Below are 24,669 nucleotides of genomic sequence, written 5' to 3' on the forward strand. Positions count from 1 at the left end.
CAGACCAGGTTGTCTGTCATGAGTAAGATGGTAGATATACACCAAGAAGGCATCCTAAGCCCATGTGTGAACATAATAATACTCCACCTCACAGGGTTATTGTGAAGAGAAATCCTGATAATGTATGTGAAAGTGATTTGAAAACTTTCCTATGCTACAGATAAGATTATTAAATTGTAAGCTCCTTGAGGACTGAGACCTTTTTTTTGCCTCTTTTGGTATCCGCAGAGCTTAGCACAGTGCCTGGCGCATGTTGTTGCTGTTGTTGAGTCATTTCAATTGTGTCCAACTCTTCATAACCCCATATGGAGTTTTCTGGGCAAAGATACTGCAAAGGTTTGCTATTTCCTTCTCTAGTTCATGTTGCAGATGAAGAAACTGAAGCAAACAGGGTTAAGTGACTTGCCCAGGGTCACAAAGCTACTAAGTGTCTATGGGAAGATTTGAACTCATAAAAATGAGTTTTCCTGACTCTAGGCCTGGCACTCTATCCATTGTGCCACTAAGCTTTCTCACAATAGGTACTTAATATTTGTAGATTGATTTATTACCATGTCCCATCTTATTTCTTATATCTGCACTCACATCTCTCCTCTCCCACACATGCCATACCTCCTTCTGTCTCTCAGCTCATTATTAGTAAGTTGGCTAAAGAAATTATAATGACTAAACTTACATTTTATCACCTAGATTCACTTACCATGTATATTAATTGTTGAAAATGGTCCATAATCCAAAAAGAACACTTTCATAAACATTTCATATGAGTCAATGGAAAGAACACTTCTGTGAAATGATGTTGACCAAGCTTGACTCCAAAGAAGAGAAATGAGAATATGCCTCCCACCTGTCTTTGCAGAAGTGGGATGCTATGGGGGTGGAATGCTGTATATGATGTTAGATTTGCTTGATATCATCCCTATCCTCTGCCACTCTGATTGGAGAATGGGACCATGAAATCTACAATTCCATTTAAGGAGAGAACTCAGCTCAGACATCTTTTCATTTCTCACCTGGCTGTACTACTTTGGAACTTTTCTGATTGACTTTTCCTATACCTTCTCCTCCTCTCCCCCGCCCTCAAATTTTCAACTTCCTTTTGTGTTTTGTCTTCCCCCATTAGACTGTAAACTCCTTGAAGGCAGAGACTGTCTTTCTTTTGTCATATTTGTATCCCCATTGCTTAGCACAGTTCCTGGCATGTGGTAGGTGCTTAATAAATAAATGTTTATTGATTATTGACTATTGATATTTTGTTTTGTTTTCCTTAACCTTTCTCCCCTCTTTTTGTTCTTTGTTATAAGCAATGGTTCCTTGGGAGAGGTAGAAAGGAAGGATGTTTTGGGAAGGAAAGGTGATATGAAATCAAAGGGTATCGATAAGAATTAAAATGACCCCCCCCTCCAAAAAAAAAAAGAAAGAGAAGAAAGAACACTGGACTGGGATAGGAAGGAGGGTCAGAGGAACTGAGTTCAAGTCTTGACTTTGCTATACACTATTTGTGTAATCTTGAATAAGTCACTTAACTTTTCTGAGCCTTAGTTTCTATATCTTTAAAATGAAATGTTTGAACTGGATTTTCTCTAAATCCCGTTCCATTTGGTGAATGAAGAGCTGGTTGGGCTTTTTTGCATTGCCCACAGAGAGCCAGCTTGATAAATTTTGCAGGTCTCTGGCTTAACTTATCAATATAATAGCATAATAATTTCTCTTTTAAGGGTGATTATGAATAAAAAGAATTTGTTGATGCTTCATCAGTTTGAAAGTAGAAGAAAAGTAAGTTCCTAGCAGTCAAGCAGTGAAGACCAGAAAGAGAGCCGTTAGACAAGTGCCTTCATGTAGTACAGAGGTTCCAGAATGGATTAATTATACAAGGTCTGCAGTCCAGAATCATGAGTTACCCCAAGCACATGGGTGTTCCTTATTCATGTACCTCCATTCCAGGAAAAAAAGACAGCCCTTAGCCTCAAGGAGCTTATAATCTAATAAGGGAGAACACATGCAAACAGATATTTACAAACAAGCTATATACAAGATACATGGGAAATAGTCAACAGAAGGAAGGTGCTAGAAGTGAGAAGCGTTAGGAAAGGTTTCCTGTAAAAGATGCAAATTTAGTTGGGACTTAAAAGAATAAAGGGAAATCAGCAGGTGGTAATCAGGAGGGAGAGCATCTAGGCACAGGGGACAGCCAGAGAAAATGCTCAGAGCTGAGAGTTGGAGTGTCTTGCTCATGGAATCGCCAGGAGGTCAGTGTCCGTGGATGAAAGAGTAGGAAGTGGGGAGTAAAGAGTCAAAAGCCTGGAAAGATAGGAGGAGGCTAGGATATAAAGGCCTTTGAACACTTTTGTTTGATTCTGGAAGTAAGAGGATGTCACTGGAGTTTACTGAGTTGGGGAGTGGCGTGTCAGACCTGTGGTTTAGAAAAATCACTTTGGTGGATGAAAATAAGATGGATTGGAGTGAGGAAAGACTTGAGGCAGGCAGACCCACTCACAGCTTTTGCAAAAATACAGGCCTGCAGTGATGAGGGCCTGCACTAGAGTGGTAGCAGTGTCAGTGGAGTGAAGGGGACATATTCAAGGGATGTTGCAGAGGTAAAATTAACAGGCCTTGGCAACATCTTGGATATGGGAGGCATGAGAGATAGTGAAGAATCCAGGATGATTTGTAGGTTGGGAGCCTGAAGGACTGGGAGGATGGTGTTGCCTTCTACAGTAATAGGGAAGGGAGGAAGGGGGTAGAGTCTAGGGGAAAGAGAATGAATTCTGTTTTGGACACGTTTAGTTTAAGATGTCTACTGGACATCCAGTTTGAAATGTCTGAAAGGCAGTTGGATTGTCAAAAATAGTAAAGAGGGAGAAGAGAGGAGGGCCAGGGATAGAACCTTGTGGTACATCTAGGGTTAGAGGGTGTGTTCTGGATGAGAATCCAGAAAAAGAGAAAGAGAAAGAGGGGACAGATAGGAAGAAAGAGAACCAGAAGAGAAGGGCATCCCAAAAACCCAGAGCAAAGAGAATATTGGGAAGGAGACGATGATCACAGTGTCCAAGGCAGAAAGGCAGAGCCAAAATGGCAGAAGAAAGGCAGTAAGCACTCGGAGCTCCTGACACAAGCACAGTGTCCAAGGCTGCAGAGAGGTCAAGGAGAATGAGGATTGAGAAAAGGCCATTGGATTTGGCAACTAAGAGCTCATTAACAACTTTGGAAGCAATGGATTTCGCATCCTTAGTCAGTGAACTCTAGTTGCTCCTAATTACCTCCAGAATTAAGGGGCAGCTAGGTGATGCAGAGGTTAGAGCACCAGCCCTGGATTCAGGAGGATCTGAGTTCAAATCCAGCCTCAGACACTTAACACTTACTAGCGGTGTGACCCTGGGCAAGTCACTTAACCCCAATTGCCTCACCACCCCCCCCAAAAAAAAACCCCAATTGCCTGCAGAATCAAATAGAAAATCTCTGCCCTTCACACTTGGCCTTTCTTATCTTTCCATTACCCTTATATTTTACTGCCTTCCACATAGTCTACAATCTAGCGATGGGCCTTCTCATCCTTATTCACATGGCATTCAATCCCCTGACTCTGTCTCTTCACTGGTTGTCTCCCATGTCTGGAATGTTCTCCCTCCCTACTGCAACCTCCTGGATTCTCTGGCATCCTTCAAAATTCAGCTCAAAGCTCACCTTCCACAAGATGCCTTTCCTGGTCCTCCTTCATGCTAGTGCCTTTCCTCTGAGATGATCTCCAATTACAAACCTTGTTTGTTCCTAGTTGTTTCCTATTTACTCCCCTCCACATATTCCATGATCCAGTGACATTCTTGTTATTGCTCACATGACTCCCCATCTCCTAACTAACTCTAGGCCTTTTCCCTGGCTGTCCTCCAGTGAGCATAATATTCAAGATGTTCAATTGAAGATATCCAATGGGCAGCTAGAGATGAAAGACTAGAAGCCAGGAGAAAGAATTGGGCTTGAGAGAGAGGTCAGTACTAAGGTCACGTCATAGCTACTCTTAAAACCTACTAGGATTTGCCTCAATGTCTTTCAAAAGGTACGAGCTAGGAAAAGAGAATGATCCTTCTAAGTGAGGGCCTGTCTGCAACAGAGTCCAGGACGTAACACTGACCTGCTGCCCTTGGAGAATTCTGTTCTGGAGAGAAAAAGCAAGTTCAGTTCCCTTTCGGTGAACCATGCCTTGAGAAACCCTTTCTGCTCCTGCCAGAGGAATCATTCACAATAATAACCATAACAAGGACTGACATCTAGATCTCTCTCTAAAAAAGTTTTCTGTTTTCTGTGCTTTCCTCATCAATAAGACTAAGAGATCTGAGCAGTGCAAGTCTAATTATCCCCATTTTATAGGAAATTAGGAATCAGAAGGGCCAAGTGATTTTCCCTAGCTCATGTGACTAATATGTAGTAGAAACTAAGGTCTTTTGCCCTGGCTCTTTCCACTGCACCAAACTGCCACAAGGCTTTAGCCAAGGCACTACATTCTTCCTATCTGAATTCTTATCTTATCTGAATTCTACTTAGGGTGCCTAGGAGTAATGGATCATTAGAGTCCGAAAGAACTGCCTTAGTCAGAAGACCATAGGACTAAGACATGAAAAGGGCCTTTAAGAGCAAAACAGATGAGGAAACTGCAGCTTGGGGAGATTTAGTGACTTACCCAAACTCACACTGGCATTAAGTGGTAGAACCAAAATCTGGTTCTAGGTCTTTTGGCTTTTTTGACTTTTGTTCTTTCTACTACAGCATAGTGGAGCTTAGTGGTCACCTACCAAACTCCTCATTTAACAAAGGAACATTTGAGGGCAAAACAATTTCATGGCATACCTAAGATCACATGCTTAACCTAGCTCTCATTCTGCCAATGAAGAAGCTGAAGCCAAAAGCGGCTTAGTGGCATACCCATGATCACATGGCTGGCCTAGCTCTCATTTTGCTAGTGAAAAACTGGAGCCCAGACTTTACTCAAAGTCACAGGGTTAACAGCAGAGCTATTGTTCACACTGGGTCACGTCTTATTATTATGAAGTATTTAATATACATTATATCATTTGAGCTCACAACAACCCCACGAAGTAGGTTATGTAAGCATTATTTTTATTTTGAGTTCCAAATTCTCTCTCTCCCTCCAACCCCTCACACCCATTGAGAAGGCGAGCAATGATACCCATTATACATGTGAAGTTAAATAAAATATATTTCCATATTAACTATATATATTTTTTAAAGTAAGAAAAATAAAGTGGAAAAAATATGTGCAAGTATTTTTACAACCCCCATTTTATAGATGAGGAAACTGAGACTCAAAGAGTTAAAGTGGCCACCCATGGTTGAATAGCTGGCAAGTGGCCAAGTCGAGACTGGAACACAGCTGTCTGACTCCTAGTTCAACCCTTTCCACTATAAACAGTACAGACCAACCTTACAGACGTAGGCCTATAAGGCAACTTCAAAAATGGCACCATTGTAAGGATAGGAAGTGCCCTGTATGTGATGGCTTTGGTCTCCACTGTCCTGAAGACAGAGTGCTGAACTAGATGTGGCCTTAAGTTCTATTTGAACTACAGTATTCTAGGATTCTATATTCCTCTAGAGACATCTGGCCTACAGTTACCAGTACTCAGCACAGGGCCTTTTAAAGAAACTGGACCCAAAGCAATAACACTGTTCCCCTGAAGGGAAGTCATGGCAAAATTCCAAATAACACAAACGAAGGAACAGCTTCCCATAAGTGCATACACCCAGTTGAGATGCAGAAAAGCTGGCAAATTTTAAAGAGATGAGCCAAGAAAGGGTATGGGAAAACTTTAGTGGCAGAGGCCAGAAGGAAAGGACTGCAAACATCAGTTGCAATTCTAAACAATGATGATTTGGGCAACATAAGCCATTTATCCAAATGACCTTTTTCGGCAGACTCGGGATTACATGAAAGTGCATTTTTCCCTCCCTCCCCCTTCTGTACTGATTCAGTTCATGCACGGTGAGATGAATAAAATGGAGACTCCAACTGAGCTGGGGCTCAAAGAAACAAATTCTGCTTTGTGGGTTTTTCATTGTTTAAACACAATTTACACTAACGTGTGACTACATACTTAAAGATTCTGGAGAAAATCCAAGCCCCTTCACAAACCCATTCTCTCTCTCTTCCTCCCTATCTTTCTTTCTTGCCTTTCTGTCCTTTCTGCCTATCTTTTTTTTTTTGCCTCCTTGCTTTCTATCCCCCTCTTTGCTCCTTTCTTCTCTCTTTTGTCTTTTCCATTTCTCTCTTTTTTCCTTTCTGGATGTCTTCTATCCCTCTCTTTTTCCTTTCTTCTCTTCCTTCTCTTTCCCTCCTTCCCTTCTTCCAAGCCTTCCCTTGCTCCTTCTCTCCTGTTTTCCTTTCTGAATGCCTTATATCCCTTTCTTTGTTCTTTTTTCCTTTTCTTTTCCTCCCCTTCCTTTTTTCCTTCCTGACTTCTATCCCTTTCTTTGCTCCTTTATTCCTTTCCCTCTCTCTTCCCTCCATCCTTTTCTTCCCTCCTGACTGGCTTCCTTCCCTTAATATATACTGAGCACCTGCTATGTGCACACACTGCTAAGCAGGTCTTGAGGGACATAGGGAAGAAGCAAGTCATGGACCCCACCCCCCAGGACTTTACAGTCTAGTTGAGAAGACAGAGTTAAGTAACAATGCATCATCCTATATGGTTATGGGACCAAAAATTTATATGGATAATAACTGCTACAGGAACTGAGAAAAGACAGAGGAAGAGAAAGGTCCCCATAGGCTATATGGGCCAGGAAAGGCCTCATAAAGGAAATGGAACTTGAGCTAGACTTTGCATGGGAAGGGTTAGGATGAGGGGGTGGAGAAGGGAACAAGAACAAAAAGAACACTAAACTACCAGTCAGATGACCTGGGCTTGGGGTCATGGCTCTGTCACTTTGCTAGTTGTGTGAGCTTGTGATGGCAATTATCCTTTCTAAGCCTCAGTTTCCTTACCTGTGCAACAGGAATCAGTATTTGCCCAACCTAACTACTGGGGTTGCTGAGAGTGTGAAAAGAAATATCTATAAAGCCCTTTGTAAACTTTCAAGCTTTATATAAACACTGGTTAAGATCTAGCAGAGATCAAGAACCAGAATAGAACACAGGACAAATAAGTTTTGATGGGGAGAGAGGAGGTCAGGAATGGTCTGGAACAAGGAGAAAGCAGGGATCTGTAGCAGAGAACCCTGACTGCTTCGAGGGCATTGAGAGCCTAGAGGGGAAATCATGGACTCATAGAATATCAGGCCTTTGAGATTACCTGCTCCAAACCCCTCATTTCCACAGTGGAGAAAACAAAAACGTGGAGGAGTCAGGTGACATACCTGAGGCACATGGCTAGTTAGGAACAAAGCCCTGGAATAGAACCCATGTCTGCCAACTCCTCGGGCAGAACTCTGGGAAGGCTGAGGCCCCTTTGCCTCAAGGAAATTGATTTCCTTCTTCCTGTCCTCTCCCAGCTCTGCCTTTAAATAGGCCACCCCTTCCCCAAAACAGACAGACAGATACACACACACACACACACACAGCATGTCAGGAACATGCTCTGTCCTCATATTAGTAAGGTAGCTGGGTAACAGAGGGGATAGAGTGCTACACTTGGAGTTGGGAAGAGGTAACCCTGTGTAACCTTGAGGAAGTCATTTAACCTCTCTATGCCTCAGGTTGCTCATCATTAGATTGTAAGCTCATTGAGAGCAGAGACCATCTTTTGCCTCTTCTTGTATCCCTAGGGCTTAACACAGTGACTGGCGCATAGTAGGTACTTAATAAATGTTTACTAAATGGATCTGTAAAGTGGAAATAATAATAGCACCTACCTCAGGACTTTTTGAGAGGATCAATTAAGATTATATTTGTAAAGTTCTTTGCAAACCTTAATGCACTTTATAAATTGTTACCACTATTATTGTTGCTATTAATATTAATATTATTTACCCAGGATAAAGCACCGGCCCTGGATTCAGGAGGACCTGAGTTCAAATCTGGCCTCAGACACTTGACACTTACTAGCTGTGTGACCCTGGGAAAGTTACTTAACCCTCATTGCCCTGAAAAAACAACAACAGCAAGTATTATTTACCCAATGCTATTATTATTATTTACCCTTCAACAATGACCTTCCATGGCTTTAAAGGCAGAAGGTCTTACCTATTACTTTTCCTACAAGGCCTAACTCATTCATGGACCACATTCCCTGTTCTTTCTAGCTTAAAATGTTCTCTTCTTGTCTCAAATTCTCCTAGAGCTTTGCCTTTGTTTTTCCTTTGTTTTTACCACACACTATACCTTTATATTTTTGCTGTGTAAAGGTCATATTGACATCCCATCCCTCTCTATAACTCTCTTCCTCCTCTTCCCCAACTCCATGTTCCACCCACTGGGAGGCAGCCAGGTGGTACAAGGGATGGAAGGCTGGACCTGGAGTCAAGAAGACCTGAATAAAAAAAAAAGAAAAACCTGAATTCAAATGCAGATTCAGATATTTACTAACTTGAACCTCTGTCTCAATTTCATTAACTGTTAAATAGCACCTACCTCCTAGGGTTGTGAGATTCAAATGAAATAATATTTGTAATGCACTTATCACAGTGCCTGGCGCATTGGAGGTGTTTCATAAATGTTTGTGTCCTTCCTTCCTTCCACTGTCCCACCTTAGATTGTACTTTATTTATTTGTTTGTTTGTTTGTTTTGTGGGGCAATGAGGGTTAAAGTGAGTTACCTAGGGTCACAAAGCTAGTAAGTGTCAAGTGTCTGAGGCCAGATTTGAATTGAGGTACTCCTGAGTCCAGGGCTGATGCTTTATCCACTGTGCCAACTAGCCGCCCCCCCACACCTTAGATTGTAAACTTTCTGATTTTTCATTTTTTGTCTTGTTATTCTCAATACCCAGCTCTAGGCCTGGAAAATGGGAAGAATTTAATAAATCTTGAAGCAATGAAAGATGGGATACCAAATACACTTCACAGCCTCTCCTCTTGTGCCCAGCACTAACCTGCTGGATGGTCTCCCTGCCTCAAGTGCCTCCCCACTCTGATCCATCCTGTATTCAGCTGCCAAACTGATCTTCCTAAAGCTCAGGTTTGAATACATCACCTCACCCCACCCTTATTCAGTAAACTCCTGTGGCTCCCCATTACCTCCAGGATCAAATAGAAAGTACTCTGCTAGGCTTTCAAAGCCCTTCATAAGCTGGCCCCTTCCTATCTTTGTAGTATACTTACAGCTTCTTCCCCTTCACATACTGTGAGATCAAGGAATCTTGTTATTTCTCAAACAAGACATTCCATCTCCCAACCTGATACATTTTCAGTGGCTGCCCCACTGCCTGGAACCCTCTCCCTCCTCATCTCTGCCTCCTGGCTCCCCTGGATTCCTTCCTATCTCAGCTCAAATCACACCGTCAGCAAGAAGCCTTTCTCAGTTCCCCTTAATTCTTATGCCTTCCCTCAGAGATTGCCCCCAATTCATTCCACACATATTTTGTTTGTACAAAGTCATTTCCCTCATTAGACTCTGCACTCCTTGAGATCCAGGGCTGTCTTTTGCCAGCATTTAGCACAGTAGCTGGCACATAGTAGGTGCTTAATCAATGTGAGCTGATTAACTGACTATCCCTGCTCTATATGCACACACAAAGGAAGCACCCTCTGCTTCCTTCCTAAACACTTTCACAAAGCAAGACACAAACAGGATCATCAGGAAGATGGTGCCCTGGCCACTGCCAATCCTGCCACATTCAATTCATTTCAGCCAGGATTTAAGAAAACCAAAGCTCAGATGGGTTAAACAGTTTGCCCCAGGTCAAACTAGTAAACTGGTAAGTGCCAGAGGTGATATGCAAACTGCAGTCTTCTGACCTCACTGACTCGCAAATGATTAATGAATGCTCTCTCCTCTGCTCCTTGATGCCTCTCTAGTTCTTATAGCTCAGTGTCCATGCTCAGGCCTGGCTCAGACATTGAGGTCTGGTTGTAGAGGAAAGGAAAGAATACCTGACTTGGGGACAGGAGATGCAGCCTCAGATCCTGCTCTGCCTCGACCTTAGTTAGACCAGCCCCTCCACTGCCATTCATCCCTGAAACAGGTAGGCTAGTCCTTATGCTATCTACCTCACAGGGTTATTGTGAAGACAGTGCTTTGGAAGCCTGAAAGGGCTATAGAAAGAGGAGCTATTCACTCATTCACTAGCCTCTACTTCTGGAAACTAGTTCTTGGCTAATTGCTAAGTGCTGAAGTGACTATGACGACAATGAACGGGAACAAGCTCTCTTGCTTTACCATGAACAACTTCTAGATCTATCTAATTGTGAATGAACATCTCTTTGCATAACAGATGTCAAACATCGACTTGAGTTACTACCACCTTCAGCAGATTGTACCCTTCCCCTCCTTAAAAAACAACCCTATTTGAGGACCACCTTCCTCCATGAAACTTTCCCTGTTCCTAAAATCCTTTGTGTCTTTTCTTCCTGCCCAGGTCTTTCATTGCATCGATGAACTTCTCCTCAGAACTCCTCGCAGTCCAACTTTAATGTTAGTTGTCCTTGCATTTGCCTTGCCTTCCTGCCTAGATGCCAAGCTCACTGCAGGCAGGCATTATGTTTTACTCACCTTTGTATGGGCATACCTAGCACAGGGCCTTACAGATGGTAAACACCTAATAAATGTTTGTTGCTGTTGAATAATAAATACCCTGATGCATTTAAAAATTCCACTGAAGTCTTATATTGATACCTTATCATGATGTTAAGAGATTCATAAAGTCTGTGCCAATGGTCCACAATTTAGAGAGGTTTTGAATATGAGACCTGGTAACTGTCGGTAACAGATAACAACATCAGGGGCAGCTAGGTGGCACAGTGGATAGAGCACCAGCCCTGGAGTCAGGAGGACCTGAGTTCAAATCTGGCCTCAGACACTTGACACTTAGTAGCTGTGTGACCTTGGGCAAGTCACTGAACCCTCATTGCCCCGCACCCAAATAAATAAATAAATAAATATTTAAAAGATAACAGTATCTGAGCAGTGGGAAACTAACTCATCATCAGAAGGTTGGCAAGCTGGTGATAATTTTTTTTTCATCCACACTACAAGTGATGGAGACTATGTTTTAAGATTTGGATATTGGGGCAGCTAGGTGGCGCAGTGGATAGAGCACTGGCCCTGGAGTCAGGAGTACCTGAGTTCAAATCCAGCCTCAGACACTTAACACTTACTAGCTGTGTGACCCTGGGCAAGTCACTTAACCCCAAATGCCTCACTTAAAAAAAAAGATTTGGATGTTAACTTACATAAATGGGGGAAATATTGCTAGGGCAAGGATTCCTAACCTTGGGTCAGTACATTTGCTTATTTTACTATTTCAAAAAAACTGTATTTCAATATAACAGGGTAGGCCAAAAGTCATGAACTTTTTGAAAATTGTTTTTTCTTTATTTACTATATATACTGTATACAATGGTATGGTATTATAAACTTAAAACAAAAAACAAAGAAGTTATTAAATATTGAAACCCCGTCATGACTTGGTGACTTTTGGCCCACCCTGTATTTTCCTTTGTAAATCCCATGTATTTTAGTTTAAGCCTGTAAAAACATGATCCTGATAAGGGGCCCATAGGCTTCACCAAGATATATAACAATGATAGGAATGTACCCACATTAATTGGAATAACTGTCATTTGAAGGTGCTCTTTGAAACATCCAACCACCCCACCACCCACAACAGCCTGGATGTATATGGCATCTCATGTTTCAGTTACTTCTGCACAAACTTTGGTTCATTCCCTACATGCTCAGGACTAGTACCTGGATAAAGGGGCTAGGGGTGGTATGAAAGGAGGAGCAAGGAATAGGATATAAGAATAGTGAAACCTTGGCTACATCTTCTAGCGACTAGTAATTGATCCTCAAACCCAAACCACAGAGTCACACAATTTCAGAGTTAGAAGTGACCTCAGAGGCCAGTGTTTCTACCTGAGAAGGAATGCCTTCTCCAACAAATGCTCATCCAGATTTGCTTAAGGACCTCCAGTGAGGAAAGATCTCACTGCCCTAGAAGCAGCCCATTCCCTTTGGGACACATCTAGTAGTTAAGAAGTTTTCCCTTTTATAAAATCTAAATTTGGGGGCAGCTAGGTGGTGCAGTGGATAGAGCACCGGCCCTGGAGTCAGGAGGACCTGAGTTCAAATCCGGCCTCAGACACTTAACACATAACTAGCTGTGTGACCCTGGGCAAGTCACTTAATCCCAATTGCCTCACAAAAAAAAAAAAAGAAAAGAGATCCAAAAAATAAATAAATAAATAAATAAATAAATGAAATCTAAATTTGCCTCTCTAATAGAAGCAGGAACAGCAGTCAGAGGAATATTTGGGATTCAGGAACTAAGTCTGTGCTCACCCTATCCATATTTTTAGGATCTTGCCTCTGCCAACTCACAACCTCTCTAAAACTTAGAAGATGGCCTTCATGAGATTTTGTGGCCAAATAATTTGCACATTCATTGACCAAACTTCTAGTAATGAGGCTCTCCAAATTTAGCTGGGCCATTACTTGGACAACAGAAGTACAATCCATCGCTTGTGACTTGCCCAGGGTCACACAGCTAGTAAGTGTCAAGTTTCTGAGGCCGGATTTGAAATCAGGTCCTCCTGACTTCAGGGCCGGTACTCTATCCACCGCTCCACCTATCTGCCCCATATTCGTTAATTCTTGCCACCAAAATAATATCCCATTACATTCATATGTCATAGCTTTTTTTCAGCCATTATTCTCCAGTGACCTTCAGAATTTTAAAGATTTCCATAAAAATAATTCCTTACATTTCTGTGGGTATTCATATCCCTGATCTGATTAAAGCTTCCCATAGAAACTATGAGGAAAGCACTTCAATTCATTTTGACAGAGGATAACAGAATCACAGGATCAAAGATTTTGAGCTGGAAGGAACCTTGAAAGATCGTTTAGTCTAATCCCTTATTTTGCAGATGAAGGCGCCAGAGCCCCAGAGGTGGTAGGCTCCACTACTGACCCTCCCAATCTCTCTACAACACCCTAGAAATTTCTTCACCCTGGAAGCTCACTCTACTCTTGGACTTCACAAATTGGAAGTACCTGCCAGCCCTGTGGCCTTGCCTCTGATTGGCTGGCTTCTCTCAGAACCTCCATCTTAAAGAGAAGATCCAGACCAGCCATTTCTTCATTCCTAGCTCTCCTGGACTTTCTCTACAAAGCCCCAGCATCAAGTACCTTAATTTCTTCCCCAACTTTCCAGATCCTTTTTATGTGTTGTCTTCCCCTATTAGAAGAAGGTAAGCTCTTTGAGGGAAGGCATTATCTGCTTATATTTGTATCCCCAGCACTTAGCATAGTGCCTGACCCATAGTAATCACCTCATGAATGCTTGTTTACTTGATGACTCAAATCATTTGAAGAAGGTCACACAGGCAGCAAACGGAAGACCTAGGATAGAATCCACCACTCTTTTTTACCTTACCACATTACATTTATTATCTTCTATGCTTTTGGCCCTGGGAACACAAAGCTTAGAAATGGCAGTCCCTTCCCTCAAGGAGCGTATAGCCTAACTTGAGGGGAAGGATGAATATATGCCACATACAGGCAGAGAATTACTATTTCTATTTTAGTCCAACTAGTAATGTGAACTTGTGACCTTCTACAACATTCCTTCCCCAAGTGACTTAACTTCTCTGGGTCCCAGTTTCCTCATCTGTCCTTACTGATTGATCTACAGAAGGTGGAGATCAGACAACATGACTCCTAAGGTCTCTTTCGGATCTGACAAATGAGATTCTAAGCCATAGAGGGCATTCCTGGGTCAAGAAAGAGAGAGGAAGAGAATGAGGCAGGATTATATGATCTTTGAGATCCTTCATGCTGAGATTCCTTGATTCCAAGAATCTTTTCCCCCTCTTTAGTAACTGTTTACAAGGGGGATCCCCTAAATCATCTTAGTTTACAAACTGACAAGCAGATTACTCTCCCTAAACCCTCCTACTTAAAAAATAAACAAACCCATCTCCAAAGTGTTTTGTATTTTGACCTACTTCCCTTCCTCTTGAGTTCCTCCCAAGACTGTATAAACTGAGGGTTGTTTCTTTTTTTTTTCTCTTTGCAGAACATTTTCCTGCCTCTGGACAGAAACAGAAAAGGTTTTCTCCTTATCCTTGTCATCTTTCTATATGCTGAACACACGGTGTGGGGCCCTTATGACTCAGCGCCCAAGCAGCAAAAGTTCAATGCTATCGATGAAATAGAATCCAGCCAGGAAATAGTGCAACAACTGCCCACATCACAATCCACCATGGCTTCACATCCCTTGATGCTGGAAGGACTTGGCATTAAAATAAAACCATCAACAGAGACAACTCCCTCTCATATTGGAATACTGCCACCTCTGAAGAAGATGGCTTCAAGGGTATAAATACCCAAATTAGGAAAGCAAAATGGACCCTAAAGATAAACTGTTAGAGTTGGAAGGGAGTCTAGAACACAAAATGTAAGAACTAGAAGAGATTTTAGAAACCCAGAATATTAGAGCTGGAAGGGAACTTTAGACTTATGCCATTATAACCCTAAACATAAACTGGAAGAGACATAGACTAAAGCACGTTAGAGCTCGCTGGTTCCTTAGAGAAGACCCATTTTATAGATGTGGAAACTGAGGTACATTCACTTATCCATGGTCACTCAACTATGTAGTAGAAGAAGAGACAGAAAGCAGCAAGTGTTTCTTTTGACTACATCACATTCTTTCCTGAAGATCTCCATCCCTAGTCCTGGCTCTGCTTCTTATTAATCAAGTCAGTCAATAAGTACTTATTGATCACTTTCTATATGCCAGGCATGATGCTAAGTGCTGGGAATATAAGAAAGGGCCTCAAGGACTTCACAGGTTAGTGAAGAAGATGAAGTGCAAACAACCAGGTACATAGGTCATTTCTAAGGGAAGGCCCTGGCATTGAGGAGGACCAGGAAAGACCTCCCATAGAAGGTAAGATTTGAGCTAATTCTTGAAGGGAACCTGGGAAGCCAGGAGATAAGGAAGATAAATAGATCACTCCAGGTTCTCAAAGAAAAACAAACCAGACCCTCTGAAATGTCTCAATATGTGAAAGAAAATAGCACAGTTACTGCCAAGGGCCACTAGAAGACTGAAAACCAATGGTTGCAGAGAAGGCATGCAGTTGTTTTCAGATTGTAAACTCCTGGAAGGCAAGGATTGTCTTTTGCTTCTTTTTGTATCCCTGGTGTTTGGCACAGTGCCTAGCACATAGTAGGTACTTAATAAATGTTTCTTTGTTAATATCGCAGGATTCATGATGGGAAGAGGGAGGAGGTTGTGACAAAAGAGAAGGCAATGCTCACTCAGGAGACCCTCCATCAGATTCAGCCTCCATTTAAGTGTTCCTCAACTGTCCTCTTTAATCAAATAAGAATAAGAGCAGAGACTAATGACAGGAAACAGCAGAAGAATGGCAGGGAGCCCAGGGTCTTGAAAAGCTACAACTATTGTGGAAACAAAAACAAAAACAAAACCACACACGATGGATCTGGAGTCAAAGTTCAAGTCCCAGATCCACCACTTTCTAATTGTGTGGCCTTGAAAATATTGTGTTATCTCTCTAGATCTCTGGTACCTCAGCTATAAAATAGGAAGGACAACAGTTGTACCACCTACCTGGCATGTTTACTGCAAACCTCAAGGTGCCATCTTCATCAATATCCCTATGAGATGAGAACATCTATAAAGCATTTTGTGAAGGAATAGACAGGGCGTCCCAAAACTCACTGCAGTTTTAAGTTATTAAATGTGTTACAAAACTAAATGCTTCACAGCTGGCTTTCATTTCATCAATTTCAAAGTAATACTTAACTGTTGAAGCAATTTAAAGTTTTCAAAGTCATTTATATGTATATACACGCACATATAAAATCATATTATTTCATTCGATGTTCATACCCTGGGAGGTAAGGGCTACTATTTTCCCATTTTACAGATAGGAAAACTGAGGCTTAGAGAGGCTAAGTGGCTTGTCCAGACTCACACAGCTAATAAGCATCATAGGCAGAATTTGAATCAAGATTTCCTCTCTCTAAATTCAGTTCATTATCCACCATTGCATGTTGCCTCTCAGAACATGTTCTTCATAACATGATCTAATTTGAGCTTCACAACAACCCTGGTAAAAGATGGTACTACAAATAGTATCATCTCCATTTTATAAATAAGGAGACTCAGACTCAAGTTAAGGAGACGAAGACTCACAGAAGTTAGGTGACTTTCCCAGGGTCACAAGTGTCAGGGGCTCAGAACAATGGGATTTGGACCTAGATCTTCCTGACTCCAAATCCAGCACTGTATTATGCCAATGTATTTGGAGGCATTGGGAGAGAGCAGACAAATGTTGTGTCAGGGTCTACCATGTCTATGTGGGAGGAATACCTGTGGTTCTCCGTGTTGCAAGAGATCAGTCAATGCTAAAGCAAGAACTAATTCAAGTAGCAGGACTAGCCATTTATAGTACTCTGGCAGAAATTATTTGTGAAGTGTCACTTCACCTCTCATTTGATCCACACAATACCACCTGTGATGTAGCTAGCGCCAGTATTATTTTATAGATAATTGTGGCTGAGGTAGATTACATGACTTTCCTGGAGGCACAAAGTTGGTAAGCGGCAAAACTAGGGATTAAACTCAGCATTTCTAACTCTTGTTTTTTCTAGTAGCCCTTGCCATATCCTACAGTTCTGTAATCCATTCATTTGTCTAGTTGATTTGACATACATGAAATTCATCAGGCAACAGAGGTACAGGTGGTACTGAATGTCCACTTCTTCTATGACATTGGCTTTCTTTACTATCTCCATGGTATTGTGGTCCTTCAGGGAATGACTCACATCCCACCCAATCAATGCACATTCTATGTTGCAGGGTTGTATGTTAAAAGTTGGCACTGCTGACAGCTAATTAGACAAATATGCAGGCATGACTAGCAAGATGAAAATGTGAGTCACATTCTCTCCCATGCATCCTACACCATTCTCTATGTGGTGACTGTCCCCTCTACAGTAAGGGCGACTTTTTTGCAGATCTTCCACTTTTCCTGACAATCTGCTAAATGAGCTTGCTCGCTGTGACAAACCCTCTCCAACTGCTGGAAATCAGCCTAGTCGATGGGTGCTGCCATTTTTCAAATTGCCACAAGCAGTCCCACATCATCCAAGACCACTATATAAATCTGAGCTATGTCATGGGTAATTCCATCTCTGTGCTAATCCGTTAACACTAATCCTACCAGGGGCCAGTCACAGGCAGAGAGGTTGTTTATTCATTCATCATGTCAATGATACACAGCTGGCATACCCCTCAATATAGACACTTGTGCATTTGATAGATAGTAAACATAATTGCCTGTAACTGACAAAGGCTACTATGGCATGGTGGAAAAACAGGGCTAGATTCTAAGTCAGAAGACAGAACTAGAAGCCCTAACTCCTACACTCCCTCACTGTGCCTCTTCAGCAAGGTTTTAACCTTTCTGAGGCTCAGTTTCCTTACCTATAAAATGAGGACAAAATCATTTGCCCTACCTGCCCTACTTTGAAAACCGCAAAGCCCTTCGGAAGTGCATTTCCCAACTCCATATCTTTGCCCTGGTTATCCTCTATGCCTGGAACACACTTTCCAGTGGTGATTCCTAGCTTCTCTGGCTTCCTTCAAGGCTCAGCTCAAATCTCAACTTCTGTGAGAGGCCTTCCCCACCCTCTACCCACTGCTAGTGCCTTCCCTCAGAGATGACCTTCCACATACATTGTATATATCTTGTATGTTCACAGTTATTTGTATGTTGTCCCTCCCCTCCCCCAGTCCCTTTAGAACCTTTGTATCTCCAGTGCTTAGCACAGTTCCTGACATATAAAAAGTACTAAATAAATAAATGTTTGTTAATATCATTAGAAAATGCTTTTTAAAAATAAAACATTCCTCCCAACTCCATGAAGAAAGTGGTCCAAACAATTAAATATCTATCTTCGCAGTAGACCAAGATATTACAATGCCAAAAGCAGGCTCGTGGCGGAGGACTTGAGGAAGAACCCGACCAGGCTGGAACTCTAGGCTAGATAGGTCTTTTCTTAATTTTCTGAACTCCATGTGAATACTGGTATGCTTTAATAAATGTTTAATGCCCAAAGACTGGTACTGAAGCTTCTAATTTAAGGCAACCACAATATAGATTTTAAACATCACAGAATCAAATAATGGAAATCACTCTACAAGCCTTAAAGTATTATCAATTTATCAAGCGATCAACATTTACTGAGTATCTACTATGTGCCAGAAATTGTGATAAATATGAATGTTAGTTGGTATTATTATTATTTCTACTATTATTACACCAACACTGACTCCATTATCAGTATCTGAGACTTTTTATCCTTATGATGAGAAAGCCCTGCTCAAGGTCACTCATAACCCTGGTTGTCTGAACTGAAGAACAAAGGGGAGTTGCCAACATAGAGAGTTGGAGGGGGGGCAGCTAGGTGGTGCAGTAGATAAAGCACTGGCCCTGGATTCAGAAGGACCTGAGTTCAAATCCAGCCTCAGACACTTGACACTTACTAGCTGTGTGACCCTGGGCAAGTCACTTAACCCTCACTGCCCCACCAAAAAGAGAGAGAGAGAGAGAGAGAGAGAGAGAGAGAGAGAGAGAGAGAGAGTTGGAGGCCCTGAACTGGTATTTTCCCAAGCCAGTATGCATGCATGTGTGTATGATATTATATATTGTATATGTATTGCATCACATACATATATACATGTGCAGATGTGTGTGCATATTTTTACATACATGCACATGCATATTTGTGTGTATAAATAAACATAATATATACTGTAGTAAAATGAATATATATAATATATAAAATTCATCCTTAAATGTAATATTCATAAATAGGGGGTTATCTAAGATTTTAAATTATGGGTATGTAATTTGCATCCATTCATTTAACACACATGTCTTAAAGTATCAACCCTAATTGGTCTTTCTGCCTCCTATCTCTTCCCTCTTGGATCTACTCTCTATATAGCTGCCAGATTGATATTCCTAAAGCATGGGGCTAACCATCATTCTTCTTAAAAAGTTCCAGTGTTTGCCCATTGCTTCTAAAATCAAATACAAACTCTTTGGCAGATTCATTCTGGCTCTGACTGCTATTTCTGGGCTGATCACACTTTATATTCCCCTTTATGCACCTTCCATTATAACCAAGTTGGCCTGTTTCAATACATTCCATGTTCTATCTTCATACCTTTGTCCAGATTGTTTTCCTGAAAACCATTCCCTCTTCATCTCTGCCTCGGAGAATACCTCCTTTCCTTCAAAGCTCAATTTAGATGCCACCTACTACACAAGGTCTTTCAGCATCCCCGCAATTGCTAAAGCTGAACTCCAGAAAATTGTTTTGCATTTACTTCTCAGTCCCCACCTCCACCCCAATTTAAGTTCCTTGCTGAGGGCAAGAACAGTTCCTTTTTTATCTGTGTATCCCCAGGGCCTAACTCAGAATCTGGCACATGGTAGGCACTTAATAAATGCTTATTGGTTGATACTATGCCTAATATACTAAGGAAAATACAAAGATGAATAAGACCCAATTACTGCTATTGGGGAACTTACAGTCTAATAGCAGGGTTAAACTATGTAAACAAAAAGCTAACTAATTAGGGACAGCTAGGTGGCGCAGTGGATAGAGTACCGGCCCTGGAGTCAGGAGTATCTGGGTTCAAATCCGGCTTCAGACACTTAACAATTACTAGCTGTGTGACCCTGGGCAAGTCACTTGACCCCAATTGCCTCACTAAAAAAAACAACAGACAAACAAAAAAAAAAAGCTAACTAATTAAAATATGATAAGCCTTAATGGAAGAAAGAGAATGTGAAATTTGGGAGAAACAGAATATGTTGATAAGTAGTAATGTGAAATAATGCTGGAAGGGAAGTATACCTCTAGATTCTAACTTCTTAAACTGAATGTATGGATTGCAAAAAATTTGGCAAAGTTACGTATACCTGTTTTATATACTTATATACCCAGGGCTAAGTAAAAATTTCTCCCGTGAAAAGGGGTCAAGAGTAGAAAAAGTTTAAGAAGCCCTGCTCTAGACTGTCAGGCAGAGGACTTTGGATTTTATTTGGTAGGCAATGGGAAATTAGTGAAGGCATCTGAGCAGATTAGACCTGCAGAGAAAGAAGAATTAGGCTAGCACCTACATGAACAATGGATTTCAGTAAGGAGAGGGAAGGATGGGAGACAAGAAGGCCTACTAAGTTACTACTACTATCTAAATAGATAATGAGGACTCAAAGTGGATGTGAGAGATACTGAAGAGGCAGAAACATGAATTCATTTCTGATTGAATGTGAGGTGAGGGGTTGTGGTGAGTTGGGAAATGCTCAAGATAGTCGACTCCCAGTTCTGAACCTGAGTGACTGGGAAGTAGGTAGTATGAATGAAATCAGAGGATTAACAAGTTCTCAAGCAAAGGTGATGAGTTCAGTTTTGAACACTTTGTCAATTTCTAGTAAGTTTGTTCCATCTTTCTTCCAAACAATACTGCAAACTCTTTGTATTGATAAATATATGTATTTGCAATATGAGTTTAAAAGAAATAACAAAATTGGAAGGATTTAAATTTTTATCCTTGAGGTTAGCTTACATAGTACAAATCCTATACTATTTCACACAAAATCTCCGTGGGGAAAATGAAAGAAAGCTTTGTGGGTTTTTTCATGGCAATTAGTAACCAGACTTGAGGACCATAAAGATGATGATAATGAATTTGATAACTGACATTTATGCAACTTGTTATGGTTTGCAAAGTACTTCATAACTCAACCGCACAATAATCCTATGAGATAAGAACTATAACTATTCTACTCATTCTCCAGATGAAGAGACTGAGGCACGGAGCAGTGAAGTTACTTGCCCATGCATGGTTCCATCACTAGCAAGCATCAAAGGCCAAGTTCAAACCTAGGTCTTCCAGACTCTACTGACCTCTTCTCTATGCCTTGCTGCCACTCTCAAATTGAAAAGGTTTTGAATAACAGTGTGACAGGGGCAGCTAGGTGGCGCAGTGGATAAAGCATCAGCCCTGGATTCAGGAGGACCTAAGTTCAAATCCAACCTCAGACACTTGACACTTACTAGCTGTGTGACCCTGGGCAAGTCACTTAACCCTCATTGCCCTGGATAAAAACAAATAAACAAACAAAAAAAAACAGCGTGACAGACTTTGTATCCGTGATAAGAAAACAACCAAGCTAATTTCAAAAAGGTCTATCAACACAGGGTTGGACAATAGATGAGATATACTGGGAGCCTCAGGAACTCACAAAGACAATCTAATAAGAGCAGAGGGAAATCCCATAACTACGAAACTGTGGCTCCTTGTCTAAGAAGATGAAGAGGAGGGTTTGAATAGATGGGCTCTATGGTCCCTTCCAGTTCTAAATCCATGCGTCTATGACCCTATAAATACAATACAAAGTACAATTGTTTTAATGGAGAGAAGAGACCATGAAATGAACGAGAGCATGGACGAACAGCATCTTTCAGGGAAGCATCTTCAGGATGGCAAAGCCAAACTGAGGAAGTTTCAATTTTAACTAAAGGACAGAGAGGAAGAGGAGGAGAGAGAGAAATGTCCCAGATCTTTTGTAAAGATAGGGATTGACATCAATAAGGATTCTAAATGGGGTGATGTGACTCAATTGCCATCAGTTAACTACCTTTTGGGAGATGATTTAATTAGAGGGATAGAGACCACAAATAACTCTAAAGTAAAAAGGACTTTGCATAGATGGGAGATAACTTTAATTTTTTTTTAAGTGAGGCAATTGGGGTTAAGTGACTTGCCCAGGGTCACACAGCTAGTGTTAAGTGTCTGAGGCCAGATTTTAACTCAGGTACTCCTTTAATTTAATCAATTAAAGGGAGAAGGATAGGGAGGGGAGGTATTGCTTATTATGTGCTGTGCTGGGGGGCGGGGAGGGGAGAGGGGGAAGAGTGGGGAGAGTGGGGAGTGGCAGAGGGAGAATACAAAAAAAAAAGATAAAAGACAGTCCCTGCCCTCAAGAATCTTACTGTCTAAAAAGGGAGACCACATGTAAATATATACAGGGCAAAGCTATGTACAAGATAAATAGGAAATAATTAACGGAGACCAAGGACTAGAATTAAAAGTTGGGTCTTGAGGGATCTAGTGTACTTTATATTGCAGCTTAGTAAAGTTTATGTCTGATTCCCAACTAGACTGCAAGTTCTATGAGGGCAGGAACCTTCCTAGTACCTAGCACAGTGCTTTGCACATAGTAGGGCTTAAAAAATGTTTCTTCAACTTCCATAAAACACTAGTAGTTTTGTTTTTGTTTTTTAAGTAAATGCTCAGTGACTATAATAGTAGCAGATAGCTTAAAAACAAACACCTCTAAGGTACTAGTCTTCCTTAGCTACTCTATTCAATACAATGATCCAAGAGAATTCCAAAGGACCAGTGATGAAAAATGCTTTCCACCTTTGGAGAGAGAACTGAACTCTTGAGCACAGATCGAAGCGTACTTTTCATACTTTATTTTTCTTGGCTGTTTTTTGTCTGTTTTCTTTTGCAGCATGGCCAACATGGATATATGTTTTGCATGACTTCACATGTATAATAAATATCACATTGCTTGCCTTCTCAGGGTGAGGGGAGGGGCAGGAAGGAGAAAGAGAATTTGGAACTCAAATGTTTAAAAAAGATGAATGTTTTAAAATTTTACATGTAATTGGGGAAAATATAATGAAATGAAATATATATATGTATATTTTCAATGAAATATTCATCTTTAAGAAAGGGGCTGAGGGGGGAGGGGAGCAAGGCTACTAAGCTTTCAGCTCGCTACCAATGATCAAGGAAGGCAAACAGCTGTGGGCCTACTGGAGCGCAAGCAGACATCTCTTTTGTCATTTCTTTGCTCATGCCTACTCCCATAAGAATTGGCAAGGAGACCCCTGCCCCTTCTAATTTCCTCACCCTGTTGAGCCCTACCTGGAATATCGTCCTCTTGTTCTTGCCATTCAAACATACCCATTCTTGGAAGCTCCAGCCCACTGTCCCTAAGGCTTCCCTGACTATTCGAGTTCACATTCATCTCTGACTTCCCTGAATAGCACTCAAGAGACTGAGCTATACAACTCAGCACCTGATTGTCTAATATCTTGCTCTGTTGTTTAACTTGGAGGTGTGTCATGCCTATCTTCCCAACAAAATATTTAGTTCCATGAGTGCAGAGGTCATGCTTCATCCTACTTTCACATGTCTCAGGGCACCAAGCAGGTACACAGCAAATTTTTCTTATTTTTCTTGTCCTCTCCTGAAGGAGCCAGAATTGGTTGGAATTCTGTCAGAAAGTGACTTCAAGTCAGAGAAAGAAGTTAGTAAGGGCATCACAAACCACACAAGTTAGGGAACAATTAAACAGATTATGTGCGTGGCCCAAAATTGTATTTTGGAACCCTTATATCCAGCTTCAATCTGCAAAAGACACCAAAATTGTACTGAATATTCTGGATACAATTTCTTTTTTTTTTTTTTTTTTTAGTGAGGCAATTGGGGTTAAGTGACTTGCCCAGGGTCACACAGCTAGTAAGTGTTAAGTGTCTGAGGCTGGATTTGAACTCAGGTGCTCCTGACTCCAGGGCCGGTGCTCTATCCACTGTACCATCTAGCTGCCCCTGGATACAATTTCAAACTTTTTTTCCCCTGGCTGCTGAGAAACTAAAGGAAACTAGGAAACCATGTATCATTGAAAAATAGATGGTACGATGCAAAATTAAAGCACTTCAGTTCCATGAAAATGAAATGGTATAGAACATTTTTTCAACCTTAATTGAAAAGTTTCTCTGAAGAATAGGATCAAATTTTGTACCAGAATCTACCACTGATGGCTGTATAGCCAAATTCAAGATGGGGTACCTGGTCCCATCTTGGGACCTTTAGCTTTAGATTTTATAGTCAGTCAAGGTGTGTATACATTGTTCTTGGTATAATTTTATCTTCCTGTCTTTGTCTAACCTTTATGCATGGTAAAGTTAATAAATAACTGTTAGGTTAATTTGTTCAGTCTTTTCAGTCATGTACAACTCTTCATGACCCCATTTGGGGTTTTCTTGGCAAAGATACTGGAGTGGTTTACCATTTCCTTCCCCAGTTCATTTTACAGATGAAGAAACTGAGGCAAACAGGGCAAAGTGACTGCCTACAATCAAATGCTAGTAAATGCTTGAGGCCAAATTTGAACTCTAGAAGATGAGTCTTCCTCACTCTAGGCCAGGCCCTATATCCACTGCACCACTTAGCTACTGGGTTTAGATTAGCTAAAAAATTGATTGCTAAGCTTATCATCAAATTATGTGTTATATGAGGAATATTTTGTTTTTGTAAAAAGGGTTTTAACTTTGACAGATTTTTAACTTGATCATTCTGGATACTTCCTTTAACGATGCAGTCCCTCCATGCTATATTACAGGAAGAAGTTCTTTTAGACAAAGGTATGTT

General features: G+C 41.2%; 1 protein-coding gene across 4 annotated transcripts in view; it reads right to left on the reverse strand.

The window, feature by feature from the left end:
- The window catches only part of RAB30 (RAB30, member RAS oncogene family), a 125,768-nt gene that overhangs the window by 23,645 nt on the left and 77,454 nt on the right, over positions 1-24,669 (reverse strand). Inside the window, exon 3 of one of the 4 annotated variants that reach the window (XM_043996148.1) lies at positions 8,333-8,480. The exons of 2 other annotated variants lie outside the window; for them this stretch is intronic. In XM_043996148.1, the coding sequence (XP_043852083.1) occupies positions 8,333-8,360 (28 nt within the window). In that variant the 5' untranslated portion in view covers positions 8,361-8,480. Of the gene's footprint in view, positions 1-8,332; positions 8,481-23,160; positions 23,272-24,669 lie in introns of those variants that run through there. One more of the 4 variants, XM_043996147.1, reaches the window with a different exon arrangement.

The sequence above is a fragment of the Dromiciops gliroides genome, chromosome 3, assembly GCF_019393635.1.
Source record: "Dromiciops gliroides isolate mDroGli1 chromosome 3, mDroGli1.pri, whole genome shotgun sequence".
NCBI lineage: Eukaryota > Metazoa > Chordata > Mammalia > Microbiotheria > Microbiotheriidae > Dromiciops > Dromiciops gliroides.